The sequence below is a fragment of the Scyliorhinus canicula genome, chromosome 15 (assembly GCF_902713615.1).
Source record: "Scyliorhinus canicula chromosome 15, sScyCan1.1, whole genome shotgun sequence".
Classification (NCBI taxonomy): Eukaryota; Metazoa; Chordata; class Chondrichthyes; order Carcharhiniformes; family Scyliorhinidae; genus Scyliorhinus; species Scyliorhinus canicula.
In genome coordinates this window covers 118,926,667-118,947,233 of record NC_052160.1, presented here as the reverse complement: position 1 = coordinate 118,947,233, position 20,567 = coordinate 118,926,667, and the positions used below count along the sequence as shown (strand labels likewise).

Here is a 20,567-nt window from a genome sequence, read left to right as displayed (position 1 = left end):
AACTGTGTTAATGTTTTGACAGATAATTTCATCTTTCATTCATGACATCTAAACAATGGAAGAGAAAGGTACGAATGTCTGATAGAGCTCATAAAAATCATCAAGTGAGAGCTGATGAAAGGGTTAATTGAGTGGCACAAAAACAACTTATTGCACTGTGAACAATAAGTATTTTTTTTATATTACTGCACAAGTACTTGGCAAGAAAGTGCAGTGCCCCCCCAGTTCATTTTGAATTGTAGTTATGCTGATTTCGAAAAGATCAAACCTGAACTTGCAGCCGTTGTTAAACATTTAGCATTCAGCGTAAAACAGGTTCCAGAATAGATTTCAGCCACTGCAATGTAGGTGCAAATCATACACTATATCCTCAATGTAACAGAACACCTTTTGGACACAGGGAGCACAGAATTCAACTTTCATCAGAACACAACAATGCAGCAGTAAGAATAGATTATCTACTCTAATCAGCCTACTCCAGGAACTGATCTGACTACTTTAATCTCCTTGAGATGCAACCCATCTCAATGTTGTACCGGAAAGCTAAAACAATGAATTTTCAACAGTTTTTACAAAGCGTTGTAGGCAGAGAAATATTCAATAGTTGAAGGAAAATGAGTCAAATACAGATAGAAACTACTAGAAGCTAGGCAGAGGACAACATGATCTTTTCACATCCAGCATACAAGTAATCCAGTCTGGCTTGCTAAAATAAACCTCCCTTTCTCTTAGAGCTGTCTAGATCCTTGCCTGAATTATATACATTTCAAGATTGTGAAATGCTCTAGAAAACTACTTTTTTGCTAGTCTGGGCCAACGTTACAGACTTAGATATGAAATGTCATCTAAGCAAGCCAATACTGGCTTTTTCACAAATTCTCTCCATTTATTAGAAAAAACAAATATTTTCATTTATATAAAAAGACTTGGTAATCATTCTGATCTAAGCACTTGGTGTAGATCTTCCACTTTCCTTCCAAATGTTATTGGTGAAACTGGAGTCAGTAAGAGGAGAAAATAGCTATGAGACCTGATCTCGTAAACATGTGGACCAATTACCTATGCACTCTGTGTTGGATTCTGGGGGATTCAGCAAAAAACATTCAATGGCCCAGATTTCGTGAACAGTAACAATGTAATGGCACTTGCACTGACCACAAAATAAACTGCCTCCAAAGATTCAGCCATCTCTGTGACATAGATTTTCCCTATCCCAATGTCGTTTTGATTCCTGTGCCATGTTAAGGGGATCTTTAGCGTCCAGCAGCAATGATGTTGTTATCAGGCAGGTTAGGTAAACAATCACATTGAAGAATTCTCACAGACAGCAAACCAGGAAGTAAGTGCCACTGATTATCCTTCACTTTTTCATCATTCCATGCATAGAAAGGTAAAACTTGGAACAGAAAAATGTGATTAAGGTAGAAGTTGAGATAGTAATTTAATTTAAATATATATTTGAAAAGATTGTGGATTTTTTTTAAATCATAAAGGAGAAACTTGACATAAATTAGTTTTTCAGGGCCTGTGAAGTGGTTCAGCAATAATTATGAGCTGAATACACTATTAAAAACCTAATCAATTACACCTCATTCAACAAAGTATAACATGTTCAAGGGTTTTTAAAGCAGGTTCAATACTGTAAAAGTGGTGGTTCACATCAATCCAAGTGACTTCAGAAGATTTCCATTTGCGGGGTCTTCAACAGGGCACCTGTGAAGGAGCAGGGAATCATGGAGTGCAACTTTGGAACTTCTGCGTTTCACAGCATATGTGCAGATGTCACAAGTTGCTATCAGTTTCACATTTGTAACGATGGCGAACACTGGCAGTTTCGCCATCATGACAACCCCAAAGTTGGGATCAATAATTCTGAGGCCATTAGATTGGCTAGTATCAGGAGTGCATTTGGTTAGGGCGGCATGTGGCACAGCGGATAGTACTGGGAGTGCGGCGCTGAGGACCCGGGTTCGAATCCCGGTCCTGGGTCACTATCCATGTGGAGTTTGCACATTCTCCCCATGTCTACGTGGGTTTCACTCCCACAACCCAAAGACGTGCATATTTGGTGGATTGGCTATGCTAAATTACCCCTTAATTGGAAAAAAATATAATTGGGTACTCTAAATTTATATATATATATATATATATATATAAAAAAAGAAGTGCATTTGGTTGCTGAACAGAAGTCTCACTTAACCGAGGAAAGAAGAAGATCTGGGCCTTTACCTCCTAAATCTTCATGACATTACTGTATAAACACCGAAGATGATATTGGTCTTGAGTGAAAACATACACCAGGCAATGGTGAATCAGTAGCGGCTTTTACATTCAAATAATTGTATGTAATGTAAAGTGGCTGCCAATTTGCTAACCCTGTTTGGCGTTGATATACAAGACCAAATTATTATACACTGCAACTGTTGAAAATGTGATTTATGTTGCAGTGGACGACATTGCAATGAGGAATAATGCTTCAGTGGAAGACTTAAGTAATCAAGGGCTAGAGTTTAGGTTTGATATTCAGAAATCAGCATTTCCTGTAATTGGCAGTAACCTTCAGTCCTTTTAATTTCTTGCCTGGCACCCATGCAGTAATGTCAATGTCATCCAAAGAACTACTCTAAACAAAGTCATACGGCCATCTGATTGGAAACCATAAATTGTAAAAACAGAACTTGTTCACGTCTGGACTTTATATTTAGAAAACCTGAAAACATTGCAGATTTAAAATGTGAGCATGTATAGCACGTAGAGCGAGATATCTGACGTGACCTGAGGACAGGGCAGCGCTGTTGGGTGATTCATTTCATTTCCTTTACCAGTTTTCTCGGAAGCTTAAAGGTTATCTGCAACACTGAAATCATTTCCATGGTAATTCAGGTCACTCTGCCTTTACGAAAAGCTGGCAGGTAGAAATTCAAAAACATAATTTCCACTACCGCAAACAAATTCACTGCTGCAGAACATCATTCGTGAAAACAAAAGCTCACATCACACAAAGCTCTTCCAAGCATCATCAGTTCTCAAACTTCAGAGCACAACAGCATTTGACATTTGACTTTGCCATTCATACCAGCAGTTGCTAAAACCCGAAAAAGTAGTAATTTCTTTTTGCTTTGTAATATAATCTGCATAACACCTGCTAACAAGGAACGAAGTCAACTCAAATCTAATGACTGATTCTACTCATTCAGTTAACTGCTCAGGTTAGGAAAGTATGGATGACGCAGCTTATGCAGAAGATAAATAACCTCCAAACCATTTGGCCTTGAATGCAAATAACTTTGATAACTACTCGAAAGAAACATGACTGCAGAAAGGTGAGAACTACTGATGGGATGACAAATTAATTAACTGAACATTTATATTTTAGTGCGTTATTGCACATGCCACAATTATACTCTTCTTTCATAATGATGTTCAAAGCGAATAACTTAAAAATTAATTATCACTAATATTGTTTTCATAAATTATACTGAAAAAAAGAAAGTAATGGATTTATTGTATTAATATGCATATATAGCCACGTATTATGAATGAACTTGCGCATTTCTGAAAAAAAGAGACATGTTGTCAAAACATTTTGTCTTGTAATCATCAGGAAAGATGCAATAATACTCAACTTCAAAGGGAGCAAGTCAACTCTGATTTGTCAATGTGTTGTAATGAAGTATGCACAGGAAACTACTGTTCCCCATGCCTTTGTTTAATTCAAAATTATTTTGAAGAAGTTATATTCAAGCCAATAACATTACCCAAGAGCTGTAGTCAGTAGCTAGAATAGCTAGTAGATTGGGAAAGACATTTCAGTTCTGTTGGGAAAGTCTGTTTGTGTCAATGTTGATTCTTGATAATTGCGTGATTTGAGATCCGGGCCCTTTAAGGAACATTTTTTTTGGCATGTGACCAGCTTCTTTGCCCTTTCTACCAGCTACTGGTCTATTGGATAAGCCACGGGAGCTTCCTTGCTCAGATTTAAATAAAATTGATGTAATACGGAGCATTCAGGAGGCTTCTGCCTACTTTGTTTGGTGCCTCACATTACCATTGAGATAATGGAAAAGAGTTGCATTCTGTGTGACAAAGCCATTTGCTGTTTTTAGACTGTCCAGTTTCCATCAAGGCATGGAGGGTTAAAATAAACTCCTAGTTAAATCTTCTAAACTGGTTCTGAGCCTTTGATACATGTTTCACCATTAGAATCAAGATCCAAATGTGCGAATTATGTTAATTCTAGCTCTCTAATAATAATAATCTATTTTTATTGTCACAAGTAGGCTGACACTAACACTGCAATGAATTTACTGTGAAAAGCCCTTGGACGCCACATTCTGGTGCCTGTTCGGTTACACAGAGGGAGAATTCAGAATGTCCAATTCACCCAACAGTTTTGGGACTTGTGGGAGTAAACTGGAGCACCTGGAGGAAACCCACGCAGACATAGGGAGAGCATGCAGACTCCGCACTGACAGTAACCCAAGCCGGGAATCGAACCTGGGATCCTGGAGCTGTGAAGCAACAGTGCTACCCACTATGCTATAGTGCCGGCCACACTAGGTAGAGAAGAGATTGATCTGATGTGTCATTCACGTAAGTCTCATCCAGTCAATGGACTTGATAATGGAAGCTTCTGAGATCTGAATGCCATCTTTCAGGGCAAAGATCTACTCAGCACTCTTTTTTAATGTAACAGACTTTAGCCAAGCAGGATTTTGCATTTATAGTACTTCATCTTCAAAGTGATATTCCTCATCAAGTGTTTTGCTGTAATCTTTTGCACAGCAACAAAAACCTGGCTATTTTGTGCATTAATATGGATCAGAACATTTTCAGTGTTCTTTTACAGTTAGATTAGGCAAATTTCCCATTATCTAAAGCAACTCATTCTAGAAATAAGGGGGAAACTATTTTTTGGCACTTCAATTGTCTGTTGCCCTACAAAGATTGTAAATAGAAAATACCACAGATGGATCCTGTACCTCCAATAAGTCAGATTTGTCAAACTGCTTTAAAAGCGAAAACAGCTTTATGTAGCTGCAATTAATGTCTGTGCATCTATGTGAAACAAACAGAAATATTATTTGGAACAGGTTATAAAAATGTCAAAAATGTAAAGAGTTGACTATAAGATAGAACAGGTCTGTCCACATGAACTGATGCACATGCATCTCAAACTAACAAGGCAGTATTAAGGATAAAATCTGAATTTGCATGCAATTATAAACCCTCACTGTTTAGAGATAGTTTCGAAACAAGCTACGCATAAGTGTAATTATGCTGCAGTGGTTGTCATGCAGTAATTATGCTTCTAACTAGGTCTACATACAAAATGTTGCAATCTAATTGTTGATTGTCACTGTATTCTAGAAGGATATTCTTTTTTTTTACAGGATTAGGACAGGACTGGATGGCTAGAGGGGGTACAGTTTAAAAATAATGGGTCTGGCATTTAAGACAGAGATGGGGAAGAACTATTTCCCCCAGAGGGTTTTTAGGATTTGAAATGCTCTTCCCCACAGAGCAGTGAACTACAAGGGAGCCAATGGTTATCAGGGGCCGGTATGAACGTGAAGTTAAGGCCACAATCAGACCAGCTGTGATCTTATTGAATGGCGCAGCAGGCTCGGTAGACCAAATAGCCTAATCCTGCTCCCATTACTTATGATCTTATCTTATGCTCTTACGTAGAAAGCCAACTTGGGGAAAATCAAATTGAAGAATACATCACAAAAGGTGGATGTTGTGTTTAAGCCGAGAAATTTGAACTGTTTTGTTTTGGGACTTCATGAATTATTCTTTCAGATGCCATTTATAGTTTTCCCTTATCACATGTACATTCAAAGTTATTAATGTCTGAAGTTGCAGAAGGACTTTAGAAACACCTGCACCAATGGTGGCCAATTCACTACTGCCCATTTTACACCCTTCACGGAAGTTGAAAGTTCTCTCCTTTATATCAAATGGAATGGATTCCTTTTCACACAAGTAAGGTTAAATATATCATTCATTCTTTACAATTATCATCTTCAGTTTCATATCTACCATATTTGCATGGTTTGGTGGAGCCCAGACCAAAGGATCTACATTGAACAGCATATAACCCCCTTTACTTATTTGGTCGAAACGAACTCCCAAACTAATCACAAAACCTACAAAAAAACACTAGTAGATGCAGCAAACAATGAAACATGACAAATTCCTATTGATTTTCCAAACAATTGCCTAAAATAGGTTCCGCATTATATAAACCATTTAGATTGTAGAAAGAATCAATTTGTAAACTTCAAGAGACAAAACAGACAATGTTCAAACGGTACCGATGTCATCAAAATATTCAGTAAGTAAACCACCTGCAAGTCCTCAATTTGTTCTGCATTTTCTACTCACTATATTTCACATTTGCTATCTGGCTTCACTCCTTGGGTGGACTGATAGCCATTTCCTTCTGAAGCTCAGGTACAAGTCTTCACAACTTTTTCCAGTCCTTCTTTGTTATTCTCTCTTCAAAGAATATGGATCTGGTCCCTTTGTTTTGGTCAACCTCAATCACTCAACAATATTGTACTTGTAGAACAAATCTTACAATTGAGTACATGAAACATCTCAAGATGTTCTGCTTTTCTTGGCATCTGACTGCAGCAAATGGACAATCAACACATTAAACATCACAAGCCGCTTCTGGCAGATTAAGGTATCCAAGAAACGGTGTCTGTCAGATCTGTGTGTGAACTCCAAGGCCTGTAGGTGTGTACGGTGGTGGGGCAGGATTGGGCTTGATGCTTCGAGTTTTCATGTAGGAAATAAACTGGTCTGGAATCTCAGCTAGAACGTCCTTAGCCAGTCGAGCCATACTAAGCACATGATTTCCTGTGCGGTCAATGTAATCACGAAATGGCACAAACTGCAAGGAAGTAATAATTAATGGCATATTATTTTGTGGAGATGATAGATTACTAGCAATCAGGCTTTCACCAAATTTAGCAAAATTATTCTCAACAGGTAATGAACCACGCAGCAAATGACCATAATTATATGTAATATAAAAGCAGACAAAAAAAAATCATACAAATCATTGGATGTGATTTTCCAACCATTCCTGTTGGTGGGAGTTTCCTGTCCCACCAAAGGCGACCCACAACGATGGGTTTCGCGGTGGCAGGATGGGTGAGGCACCTAAAATGCCACAGACATCAGGAACCAAAATACCCTGCTGACGGCCAATGGCAAGCTGCCCCCATTGTCAGAAAACACGCCCTTGGCTGAGGGGGAAGCGGGGGCTGAAAAATCCCACCCTTTGAATAATCTCACTGCTGCTTTGAAATGAACGAATATTCTCCATAATGGAGCAACCCTTCTCGTTACATCTCTCTATGCTTGATAGCAGGTATCATCACGCTATCTCAAAGTACCAGAACATTTCCTGATAGTACAAACTGTATTATACCAGGGAGAGTTTCTCTTGTTTGATCAGAATTGGACATCTGGATATGTTGGGCCCAAATTTGCTGACAAAATGACGGTGTGTTAATAATGCATGTTCTTAAAATACAAATTGATCAGCAGCGTGTGCTGAGAAAGAGCTCCCTCATAAATTCTGCCAAATTGCTTCTTGAAAAATTTCTTGACATCTCGTTTTTAACCTCCAATCAACAATTAATTAATTCCACATTATACTTCCCACGGACAGTTAAGTCTTATAATTATTTGATAATTTTCAACCACTGCTAATCAACCTCTCTTGCCCAGAAAGTGATCAATCAAAAGTCTGGAGTCCCATTTCTTCAGGTTGCTGTTGGAGCTTTTAATAGTGTCAAATTTTAAATGACAAGGTTGGTTCGGACATTTGTCGTTCTCTCTCATTTTCTCTCTCTTTCCTTATGCAATCTTTCTGTCTCTTTATTTCTCTTCCAGAACCCGATTTGACATTTGACTTCACTCTCCTTCTCACTATACCTCTACATCACCAAGGCTAGCATCCACCACCACCCATGTTCTCATTTTTCAAACCTTAGATCTAATTGGTTATGGAGACACACTGTTAGCTCTGTTGTTCACCAAGGTCAAAGGTGACCTGCTATCAGACCTTAAAGAGTAAAACCTTTATGAGTTGCAGGGTGCATGAAAATATTTAATCAACTGGATAACCTGGCAGCTTTTATTGTGGGGACGGTTGGGATTGTGTGTAAGGCCATATTTTGGGATCTCTAGTGCCAATCAGAGGAATCACCGCCAAGGTCATAACTCCCATCAACACATTGCCTTAGTACCTCAAGCTTGCCCCTCCCTCCATCCCCTTCATCCAGCAGGAGTCTCGACCTCGGACAATGGCTGCATGGCAACTAGCTTTTTGGTGGGCGGGCTCCCGACAGACGTTTTAGTCAAGAGGGCGGAGAACACATCCCCCAATCCTTTGACACTCGCATCTGCAGGCTGTTTTTTAATTTTAATGGCAAGGGATAACCCATCCGAGTGCACTCTGCAATACTTACATACACCATACTACTTCTGTGTCCTCGCACATACCTGCACAATATCTCTCTCTGCAAGTTTCCCTCTTGAAGAGACTCTGATGTCATCTCCATCTAATTCCACCATTGCTACAAACAACAAATGACAAATTGAGCAGCAAATGTAAGTTGGAGACACAATGATATATGAAAATTACATGATCCCGAGCTCAACAATATGGGATAGTTCAGTTGCGTGTGTCGGCAGAATACCTTTTTAAAATTTAGAGTACCCAATTACTTTTTTCCAATTAAGCGGCAATTTAGCATGGCCAATCCACTTACCCTGCACATCCTTTTGTGTTGTGGGGGTGAGACCCACGCAGACATGGAGAGAATGTGCAAACTCCACACAGACAGTGACCCGGGGCTGGGATCGAACCCGGGTCCTTGGCGTCATGAGGCAGCAGTGCTAACCACTGCGCCATAGTGCCGCTCGTGTTGGCAGAATACCTCATTTGATCTGTCAGTAAACAAGCAAGAAATCTATGGAGATCGATTTAACTTGAATTATATTTGAAGTACGTTCTGTGTCTATCCAATAAACACCTCATAGATCAATTGCTGATGTTGGACTAAAATGTTATCTTATTGCATTTGTCATGTGAAGCAAGGATCACCTTATTCAGGAAAAATGAAATGATTTAAACATTGCTGCATTAGAACAGCAAGCATTGCGACACAGTGTTCAACAGCATGGGATCCTCCCTCTATTTCCTATTTGGTGAGTTATCTAACTTAACCACAGTGATCAATGATGATGGATTGATAGGGGTTGGGGCAGGCAGCAGGCATAGCAGGGAGCAGTCAGAGAGCAAGTCAATCTATGCAGCATCATAAACCTCTTCATAACTGGCTTGGAACTAAGATGCAGGTAAAAATTGCCCATGGAACTATTTTGAAGAGGAATAGGCGAGTTATCCCAAGTGTCTCAGCCAATATTCACCCTTCAATCAACACCACAGAAACAGCTTATCTGGCCATTAGCATATTGCTGTCGTGGGATCTTACTATGCAAATTCTGGCCGTTACCCTTCTTGCATTCTAACAGTGACTTCAAAAGCTGGCTGTGAACCACTTAAGGTTGTCCGGAGGTCATGAAAGATGCTACATAAATGCAAGCCTTTCTTGTCTTTTTTTTTGCTGACAAGCAGGACAACCCTCTCTCCCTCATACAGGCTTTGGCGCATGCCATAGATTGGATCTGTGGCAGTGGAAGAGAATACAGAATTGAGACACATTTATTGGCCGACAAGGAATTTTGATGGCTTGTTCCTTTGTTTTTGTGGTGAAGTAAACTTTAATGAGGATGAAGTTCTGCTCATTATTGAACACAAATTTAAAAAAAATGTATGTTCCATTTTGGAAAAAAAGGTACAGAAATAAATATATTGGCACGCAAAAATTATTTGCCTTGCAGCACAATTTCTGTTTCATAGTTTTGTGGTCACTGACAGGCCCCAGGTATCGCGTCTTGGAGTTTATTCTTTCAGAGTGAGCTTGTGCAAAACTGATCACAATTTAATTTCCGGCAAAGATACGGTGAAGCAGTTTTGTTTTGTTTTAAAGTTTGGGTCTTTGATTGAATGCTGGAATAAAATGCTGAAACCTTGTTACCCTTTATATTGCCAATTGAAGGTAGTGCAGCTGTATTTCGTTGTGACACGGATATGGAATCCCTGCCATTCTACAAAGACAATTACATTTTCGGTGGAATATAAATAGATACAAATAAGATGTGAATGGAAAGGCAAAATACTGTTGATACTGGGAACCTGAAATAAAAACAGAAAGATGGTAAATACACAACAGGTCTGGCAGCATCTGTGGAGGGAGAGGCAGGGTTAACTGTATCATCAGTCAGAAAGGTCACAGGGTTGTTTCTCTCCTGTCACATGCTGTCAGACCGGCAGAGCACTTTCAGCATCTCTCCATGCTATTCTACAGAGCCAGTGCAGACTCAATATGCTGAATGGTCTCCTTCTGCAGTGTAAACATTCTGTGACAATCTGTTTTTATACAAGAGGAGGTTGAAGGTAGCCGGACGCAATTCTCAAGGTAAACGCCCGTTTAATATTATAATAATGCATCAAAAAAACCTCCCTTCTTTTAGCAACAGGTATTAGTCAATACAAATGAGCTGCAATCGCATACTCTTTGGAATTGAGTGAACTCATTATTGCACACCATTGCCTTTTGGATTTTGATAGGCCATTCAGGAGAGAAGTTAGGAAACTTCTTCATGCAAATGGTGGTGGAAGTGTGGTACGTTTTTCAATAAACAGCAGCTCAATTAATAATTTTAAATCTGAGAGTGACAGAAATTTGCGAGCAAGGGGATTATGATGCCTGCAGGCCATTGTAAAGGTGTTCGGCAGAGCAGGATTAACATGAGACTAGAGAATAGCACAACCCATGGTATGATGTATACAGTCACATGGTAAGAAACTGGTAGAACACTTGAGAAAGAACCAGCCTGCATGGAGCAAGATCATGCATGACAGATGTAACTGGGATCTGAACATAGTTAATAATTAACAATAGATGATTCATGTTCAAATATACACGTCTCAAGATCTCATCATTGAGACATTAAATGAACACAAAACACAACATGGTGCTCAGCAGTGGCACCATAACACAACAAAGGGCATTAAAGGGTATAGAACCAAGGTGAGTGGTGTTAGGATATGAATCAGCCATGATCTCTTATGGCTGACTATTTCTCTCATGATCTCATGAATGATGGGACAGGTTGATTGACCTATTCTTATGTTCCATGAGGAAATTTCTTCTCAATCTCAGTCCTAAATAGTCAGCTGTTATTTAGAGTCTGTGTCCCTGTTCTCCAGTAAGGGTAAACATTTTCCAAGCTCTATCCTTTCAATCCCCTTAAGATTTTTTATATTTAAATATCACCTCTCATTTCTCTGAACTCCAATTTCATCAATCTTCCCTCATGAAAGTATTCCTCTATTTTTCGAATGTATTTACTCATTGTCAAAGGTTCTGTAACTGTTAAACAAAAGGAAAGTGGCTTGTTCAACCATCAAAAAGGCCGCAGATAAACTTGATCTTTGGGTGTGAGTATCACTGCCAAGTCCAGCATTTATTGTCGATCCCTGATTTCCCTTAAGAAGCTGGTGGTAAGCCACTAATTTGAATCACTGCAGTCAATGTGGTGTAGATACACCCATGCTACTATCAAGGGGCAAAGTTCTAGGATTTTGATCCATCGTTGATGGGAAAAACCCAAGATATAGTTCCTGGTCAGGATGGCTTGGATGACAATTTGTAGGTGGTGGTATTCCCATGCACCTTCTGTTCTTGTTCTTTGAGATGGAAGCAGAAAGGTTTGGCAGTTGCTGTCACAACAGCCTTGGCAAGTTGCTGCAGTGCATATTGTCGACACAGTTGCCCTTTTTAAGATGGTGGATTGGGTACAAATCAAGTGGGTTATATAGTCCTGGATGATGTTGCGTTCTTAAGTGTTGTTGGAACTGCACTGATCCTGACTTGTGCTTTGTAGATGGTAGACAAGCTTTGCGGGGTCAGGAGGTGAGTTACTCATCACAGAAATCCCAGCCTCTGACCAGCTTTTAATTATTCTTTCACAGGATGGGGTGTTGCTGGCGAGGCCAATATTTGTTGCTCATTCCTAATTGCCCTTGAGAAGGTGCAATTAGAGATGGGCAACAAATGTTGGCCTTGGCAGTGATGCATCTGACCTCACCAATATTCTGAGGCTGCATTCCAAACCTCTCTCACAAATGGAAGGGTGCCAATCATTAAAACAAAGGAACATTTTCAATTAAGAAAAGGAAATGAATGCTTTATGGAATCAACATTTACACAGTGAAGGAGGAGCTTCTGCCAATGCTCCAGATTGTTCATCCATATCGTTAGCATAGACTGTGTAAGCTTGTTATCACGTGATATATACAAATGCCTTTTTCAACATTTCTCTTTTTAGTTTTGGTTTATGAGACATTTTAATGGACTTCCGGTTGCGGCTATGACCAGCTAAGTCGCACATTTGGCAGCTCCTGCGACAAAGGGGTTTAAGGGCCGATTGGAGGGCCCCGACGGTACTGTAAAGACGAATCCCGGTGGGGGAAGGCTCCCTGAGGAGAGTGAGACCAACTTTATGGTCGGTACTCGGAGTGGGGCGACAAAAAAAGCGGCAGCAGCTCCCCAAAAAAAGCGGGGGAAGAGGACCAAAATGGCGGCCGGTGGCGCACTAGAAGATTGGAGAAAATGGGCGGAGGAGCAGCAGGCCGCTCTCCTCCGGTGTTTTACGGAGCTGAAAGTGGAACTCTTAGAGTCCATGAACGCGACGACCACAAGGCTGATGGGGGCCCAGGCGACCCAAGAGGCGTCGATAAGAGAGCTGCAGCAGGAGATGGCGGTGAGGGAGGAGGAAGCCACGGTCCTCGTGGGAAAGGTGGAGGTGCACGAGGCACTCCACCTGAAATGGCAGAGCCGCTTTGAGGAGCTGGACACGCGAATGAGGCGGAAGAACTTGAGGATCCTGGGCCTAGCAGAAGGCCTGGAGGGGCCTGATCTCCCGAAATATGTAGCGGAGATGCTGAGCTCCCTGATGGGAGAGGGGGCCGGTCCATCGCCCCTGGAGCTGGAAGAAGCATATCGGGTCATGGCTAGGCGGCCTAGGGCAAACGAGCCCCCGAGGGCGGTGCTGGTGCGGTTCCAGCGTCTCTGCGATCGGGAGAAAGTGCTGAGGTGGGCCAAGAGGGAGAAAAGCAGCAAATGGGAGAATTCGACGGTGCGGATATATCAGGACTGGAGTGCGGAGGTGGCAAAGCGGCGGGCCCGGTTTAACCGGACGAAGGCGGTGCTGCACGCAAAAAGGATCAAGTTTGGAATGCTGCAGCCAGCGCGCTTGTGGGTCACCTACAAGGACCAGCACCATTACTTTGAGACCCCAGAGGAGGCATGGACTTTTGTTCGGGAGGAAAAGCTGGACCTGAACTAGAACTTGGGAACGCCGGCGGTCGAGGCCGCCCGAGTACCCTTGACTGATCAAGTGGCCCATGTCTTTCTTAGGCCAGGTCGGAACTTGGTTAAAGTTGATGGATCGTTTGGTTTCTTTGAAACTTGTGTTATGGGGGGTTTCTTTGTTCCTTTTGGTGTGTCTCTTCCCGTTGCCAACTTCCCTTAATTATTGTTGTTGTAGGGGGGGCTTTTTTTATTGTTTTTTGATCTGTTCTTTAAGGGTTATGGTTACTGTTCTGTTCGATGGAGGGTGATGGTTAAGTACGTTATTATTGGGTAGTTATTTAGTTATTTAGTTATGCAGGCATAGTTATGTATTTATGTATTTATTTGCGATTTGTTATTTATATTGTTATATTGTTAAGTTGGGGAGGCGGGACGGGGGGGGAGCAAGTTGGTTATGCGTGTTTTCTGTTTCTCTTTTTTCTTCCTCTCGTTTTAAGGGGGCTTTTTTATCGGCGTGGATGGGGACGGGGGTGGAATTGAAGATGGCGGGGTAGGGTGTGGCCGGGCGAAAGCGCGGGCTTTCCCCTGTTTCCCGCGCGCGGGACGGGGGAAGGGGGAGGAGAGAAGAGTGGGGTGTGGCCAGCAATGGCGGCTTTTCCCGCGCTGAAGCGGGGTCAGAGAGGCCCCTCCCCCCCCACATCGGGAGGAGTCGGAGTGTGGCAGGGGCAGCCGGGTCAGCGAAAACCAGCTGACTCTCGGGAGTACGATGGTGGATACACTGCGGCTAGGAGGGGTCCTAGCCGGGGGGGGGGGGGGAAGGGGGGTTAGGGGGGGATACCGGGTTGCTGCTGGAAAGGCCGAGGACGGGAAGGGAAGAACGGGAGGAGAGAGGGGGGGGGGGCCATCGCCATGGGGAACGGGTCAGAAGGGGAGGTTCGACCCGGGGCGAACAGGGGACAGGACATGGCTAATAGACAGGGGAAAGGGACGGGTCGCTCTGCGACCCGGTTGATTACTTGGAATGTGAGGGGGCTGAACGGACCGGTCAAGAGATCAAGGGTTTTTTCACGCCTAAAGGGACTGCAGGCGGATGTGGCAATGTTGCAGCAGGAGACTCACTTGAGAGTAGTAGACCAGGTGCGCCTGAGAAGGGGGTGGGTGGGACAGGTGTTCCACTCAGGCTTGGACGCAAAGAACCGGGGGGTGGCGATTTTGGTGGGAAAGAGGGTGTCGTTCGTGGCGGCGCAGGTGGTAGCAGATAAGGAGGGTAGGTACGTGATGGTGAAGGGTAGGCTGCAGGGAGAGAATGTGGTGCTGGTAAATGTATATGCCCTGAATTGGGATGACGCGGGTTTTATGAGGCGCCTGTTGGGCCTCATTCCGGGTCTGGAGGCAGGAGGCCTGATCATGGGGGGAGACTTCAACACAGTGCTCGACCCTGGGCTGGACAGATCGAGTTCCAGGACGAATAGGAGGCCGGCAGCGGCAGAGGTGCTAAGGGGGTTCATGGAGCAGATGGGGGGGGTAGACCCTTGGAGATTTGGCAGGCCAAGGGCGAGGGAGTATTCTTTTTTCTCCCACGTCCACAGGGTGTACTCCAGAATAGACTTTTTTGTACTGAGCAGGGGGCTGATTTCGAGAGTGCAGGACACGGAGTACTCGGCCATTGTGATTTCGGACCATGCACCACACTGGGTAGAGGTAGAACTGGGGGAAGCACGGGACCAGCGCCCGTTGTGGCGCCTGGATGTGGGGCTGCTGGCGGACGATGAGGTGTGCGGAAGGGTCCGGAAGGGCATTGAGAGATATCTGGGCACGAACGACACGGGCGAGGTGAAGGTGGGGGTAGTCTGGGAGGCCCTGAAAGCAGTGATCAGAGGAGAGCTGATCTCCATAAGGGCACACAGAGAAAGGAAGGAGAGGCAGGAGAGGGAGAGACTGGTGGGGGAACTTATAGAAGTGGACAGGAGATATGCGTAGACACCAGAGGAGGGGCTGTTGAGGGAGCGGCGCAGTTTACAGGCCCAGTTTGACCTACTGACCACTAGGAAGGCGGAGACGCAATGGAGAAGGGCACAGGGCGCGGTCTATGAGTACGGGGAAAAGGCGAGCAGGATGCTAGCACACCAGCTGCGCAAGCGAGATGCAGCCAGAGAGATTGGGGGAGTGAGAGAGAAGGGAGGGAACGTAGTGCAGAAGGGGCAAGAGGTGAACGGGGTCTTCAGGGATTTCTACAGGGAATTGTACCGGTCTGAGCCGCCCAGGAGGAGGGGGGGAATGGAGAACTTCCTCGATAGATTGAGGTTCCCAAAGGTCCAGGAGGAACGGGTGGAGGGGCTGGGGGCGCCGATAGAGCTGCAGGAACTAGTTAAAGGGATAGGCCAGATGCAGGCGGGGAAGGCGCCGGGGCCGGATGGGTTCCCGGTGGAATTTTATAAGAAGTATGTGGACTTGGTGGGTCCAGTGCTGGTGCGAGCCTTCAATGAGGCGCGAGAGGGGGGGGCTCTGCCCCTGACAATGTCACAGGCCCTGATCTCCTTGATCCTGAAGCGGGACAAAGACCCTGTACAGTGCGGGTCCTACAGGCCTATCTCCCTCTTGAATGTAGATGCCAAACTGTTGGCAAAGGTCCTGGCAACCAGAATAGAGGATTGTGTGCCAGGGGTAATCCATGAGGACCAGACGGGTTTCGTAAAGGGACAACAACTTAACACAAATGTCCGGAGACTGTTGAATGTAATTATGATGCCAGCAGTGGAGGGGGAGGCTGAGATAGTGGTAGCACTGGATGCGGAGAAGGCATTCGATTGGGTGGAGTGGGAATACCTGTGGGAGACGCTGGAACGGTTTGGGTTTGGGGAGGGATTTATCAAGTGGGTGAAGCTGCTGTATTCGGCCCCGATGGCAAGTGTGGTTACAAACGGGAGGAGGTCGGAGTATTTTGGGCTCCATCGAGGTACCAGGCAGGGATGCCCCCTATCCCCCTTACTATTTGCATTAGCGATCGAACCGTTGGCGATGGCACTGAGGGGTTCAGGGGGGTGGAGAGGACTGACAAGGGGAGGGGAGGAACATCGGGTATCACTCTATGCGGATGATTTGTTGTTATATGTGGCGGACCCGGAAGGGGGAATGCCGGAGGTAATGGAAATACTAGCGGAGTTTGGGGACTTTTCGGGATATAAATTAAATGTGGGTAAAAGTGAGGTCTTTGTGATACACCCGGGAGATCAGGGGGAGGGAATTGGGCGGCTCCCCTTTAAGAGAGCAGTAAAGAGCTTCAGGTACTTGGGGGTGCAGGTGGCAAGGAACTGGGGGACCCTCCACAAGCTGAACTTTTCAAGGCTGGTGGAGCAGATGGAGGAGGAGTTCAAGAGGTGGGATATGGTACCGCTGTCGCTAGCAGGGAGGGTGCAGTCAGTCAAAATGACGGTCCTCCCGAGGTTCTTGTTTCTGTTCCAGTGCTTGCCCATCTTCCTCCCCAGGGCCTTCTTCAAGAAGGTAACTAGCAGCATTATGGGCTATGTGTGGGCACATGGCACCCCTAGAGTGAGAAGGATTTTCTTGGAACGGAGTAGGGACAGTGGAGGATTAGCGCTACCCAATCTTTCCGGATACTACTGGGCGGCGAACGCATCGATGGTGCGCAAGTGGGTGATGGAGGGGGAGGGGGCAGCTTGGAAACATATGGAGAGGGCGTCCTGCGGCAATACAAGCCTGGGGGCGCTAGTAACGGCACCATGGCCGCTCCCCCCCACAAGGTATACCACGAGTCCGGTAGTGGCGGCCACCCTTAAAATCTGGGGGCAGTGGAGGCGACACAGGGGGGAAGTGGGGGGTCTGATGGCGGCGCCACTGAGAGGGAACCACAGATTTGTCCCGGGGAACACTGGCGGGGGATTCCAGAGCTGGCACAGGGCGGGCATCCGGCAACTGAGGGACATGTTCATAGAGGGGAGGTTTGCGAGCCTGGGAGAGCTGGAGGAGAAATTTGAGCTCCCCCGGGGAACACGTTTAGATACCTGCAGGTGAAGGCATTTGCCAGACGACAGGTGGAAGGATTTCCCTTGCTTCCCGATGGAGGGGCGAGTGATAGGGTGCTGTCAGGGGTCTGGGTCGGAGAAGGGAAGGTCTCGGACATCTACAAAATAATGCAGGAGGTGGAGGAGGTACCGATAGAGGAGCTGAAAGGCAAGTGGGAAGCGGAGCTGGGAGAGCAGATAGAAGATGGGACATGGGCGGATGCCCTAGAGAGGGTCAATTCGTCGTCGTCGTGCGCAAGGTTGGGCCTCATCCAATTTAAGGTGCTGCACAGAGCCCATATGACGGGGACTAGGATGAGTCGGTTCTTCGGGGGGGAGGACAGGTGTGTTAGGTGTTCGGGAAGCCCTGCGAACCATGTACATATGTTCTGGATGTGTCCGGCACTGGAAGAGTTCTGGGAGGGGGTGGCGGGGACGGTATCGAGAGTGGTGGGAACCAGGGTCAAACCAGGGTGGGGGCTAGCGATTTTTGGGGTTGGGGTGGAGCCAGGAGTACAGGAGGCAAGGGAGGCCGGAATATTGGCCTTTGCGTCCTTGGTAGCTCGGAGAAGGATCTTGATTCAGTGGAGGGACACAAGGCCACCAAGCGTTAACACCTGGTTAAACGACATGGCAAGCTTCATCCAATTGGAAAGAATCAAATTCGCCCTGAGAGGGTCGGTACAGGGGTTCTTCCGGCGGTGGCAGCCCTTCCTTGACTTTCTGGATCAGAGATAGGAACTGGAGGCCGAAACAGCAGCAACCCGGGGAGAGAGGGGGGGGGGGGGGGGAAGGGAGGGGGGGGGGGGGATAGCAACGAAGGGAGCACGTCAGCGGGGGGTCGCGGGCAATGACTGCCTGAGGCCATCGGCAGAAAGGGAAAAACGGTTTGGTTGCTAGACTGATAGCGCGGGGGGGGGGGGCGGGGGGGGGGGGGGGGGGGGGGAGGGAGGGTGGGGGGGTGCGCGCGGGGGAGGGCGTGGGGAGGATTTTCCAGGGGGGATTTATTGTGTTATAATGTAGTAGGGGTAAATGTTTGTATCGAAAAATTTCAATAAAAATTATTTAAAAAAAAAAAATGAGACATTTTAATAAAAATATATGCATTTTACTCACCATCAAATTCTGCTTGTCCAACTCCAACAATGATAATTGACATAGGAAGCTTAGCAGCCTACATGAGAAAAACACAAATAAATTTTGGATTTAAATAGTGGAGACCAACCGAACATAAAGTTATAAGTTTGATGTGATTGCATCCTGATAATACAACTTGACCTACAACATCTTACCTCCCTTTTTACTGACAGCTATTTGCACATAAGAAAACCGAGGATAAATTGGGAATCAATTTTGGAAAAGCACCCAAAATAGGCATCAGGTCCCCAGTTTGTCCAGGCAAGCACACCCAATTCCAATTGTTGGTGGGAACCCTGGATGATCACAAGGAGCATTAACCGATATGGCATGCAGTGCATATTGAGCGGAGGTGATGCATGGGATTGCCACATTGCCATTTAGCACTGTATTTTGCCTGAAGATTATCCTATGCTCAAGCAGATTTTGAGATCCATGAATTTGGGACTCCTTTATTTATGGCTTTGTACCATAGCAGTAGTCCATTCACCAAAGCAGAATGTATTTTATTTTAAAATACTATTGTCAAGAGAGTGTCACTTCAAGAAATGGTAGTCTGCTTGAGTTACTGCAGTGATGTCAGAGTGTGGGTGGAGCTGATCTCTGGCTCTGCTGTTTAATTTCACTTTGAGAAAAGCTTGGGTGTGTCTGTGTTTCCTTGGTTTCATTTCAGTGTTGGAGCTGCAGTCAGCCACAGAAGGTTTAATGTTGTTCCCTCTGCCATATAAAGACTATGGGCGGGATTCTGCGTGAATCGGTGTGGCGGGCATCTCCGGCGCCGAGAAGTGGCGTGAACCACTCTGGCGTCGGGCCGCCCCAAAGGGGCGGAATCATCCGCACCTTCAGGGGCTAGGCTGGCGGCGGAGTGGTTTGCGTCGCGCCGGCCGGTGGGGAAGGGGTTATGCGCCACGCCAACCGCGCCGAAGGGCCTCCGCCGGCCGGCGTGAGTTGGCGCATGTGCGGGAGCACCAGCGTGTGCTGGCATCATCCCACCGTCTGTTCAGGGGTGGTTCATCTCCGCTTTGGCCATGGTGGAGGACCACAGCGGCCAATGCGGAAGAATGGAGTGCCCCGACGACACAGGCCTGCCGGCGGATCGGTAGGCCCCGATCGTGGGCCAGGTCACTGTGGGGGCACCTCCCGGGGCCAGATCTCCCCGCACGCCCCCACCCAAGGACCCCGGAGGCCACCCGCGCAGCCAGGTCCCGCCGGAAAATACCTGGTGTAACATACGCCGGTGGGACTGGCCGAAAACGGGCGGCTACTCGGCCCATCGCGGGCTGGATAATCGCCGAGGGGGGAGCGCTGCTAGTGGCCGCCGACCGGCGCGCCGTGATTCCACCCCCCGCCAAATCCCCGTCGCCGGAGAATTCGGCAGCCGGCGGGGGTGGGATTCAAGCCGCCCCCCAGTGATTCTCCGACCCGGCGGGGGGTTGGAGAATCCCGCCCTAACTCTTGATCATTTGGTGAATTCAGAGTGATAACTGTTCTCAGTAGTAAATCTAAACTTATGGATGTTAAAAGGAAAGTAAGGATTACTTAGTGTTGTATTCTTTGGGGGTTGTATTTGAATTGATGGTTGCTACGATGTTCACTGTATGTTTTAATAAGGTTAACTTGAGTTCATAAAATAAACATGGTTTTGCTTTAAAAAATACGTTTCCATTTCTGCTGTACCACACCTGTAGAGTGGGCTGTGTGCTCCCCATTCTACAATCTAGTAAAAGTTGTGGGTCAGGTGAACTCCATGATACACTTTGGGGTTCTCTAAACCCTGGCCCATAACACTATGTACTGAAGAATTCAATTAAAGTAATAAAGATTTCCATTTAAAGTGCAAAGGCCCAGTCAGGCCCACATTATACAAGACAATTGCTTTCATCACACCAATACCTGCACACTAATTAGATTGTTGCCTTTCAATCAGAAAAAAATTGAT

At 45.6% G+C, this 20,567-nt stretch overlaps 1 protein-coding gene across 2 annotated transcripts in view; it reads right to left on the bottom strand.

Annotated features, from left to right (window-relative positions):
- Nucleotides 1-5,934: 5,934 nt before the first annotated feature.
- The window catches only part of LOC119978716 (copine-8-like), a 789,805-nt gene continuing 775,172 nt past the window's right edge, over nt 5,935-20,567 (bottom strand). For both annotated transcript variants that reach the window (XM_038820547.1, XM_038820548.1), the window contains 3 exons: nt 18,608-18,665; nt 8,527-8,600; nt 5,935-6,904 (listed from right to left, as the gene is read on the bottom strand). In XM_038820547.1, the coding sequence (XP_038676475.1) occupies nt 6,716-6,904; nt 8,527-8,600; nt 18,608-18,665 (321 nt within the window). In that variant the 3' untranslated portion in view covers nt 5,935-6,715. The remainder of the gene's footprint in view (nt 6,905-8,526; nt 8,601-18,607; nt 18,666-20,567) is intronic.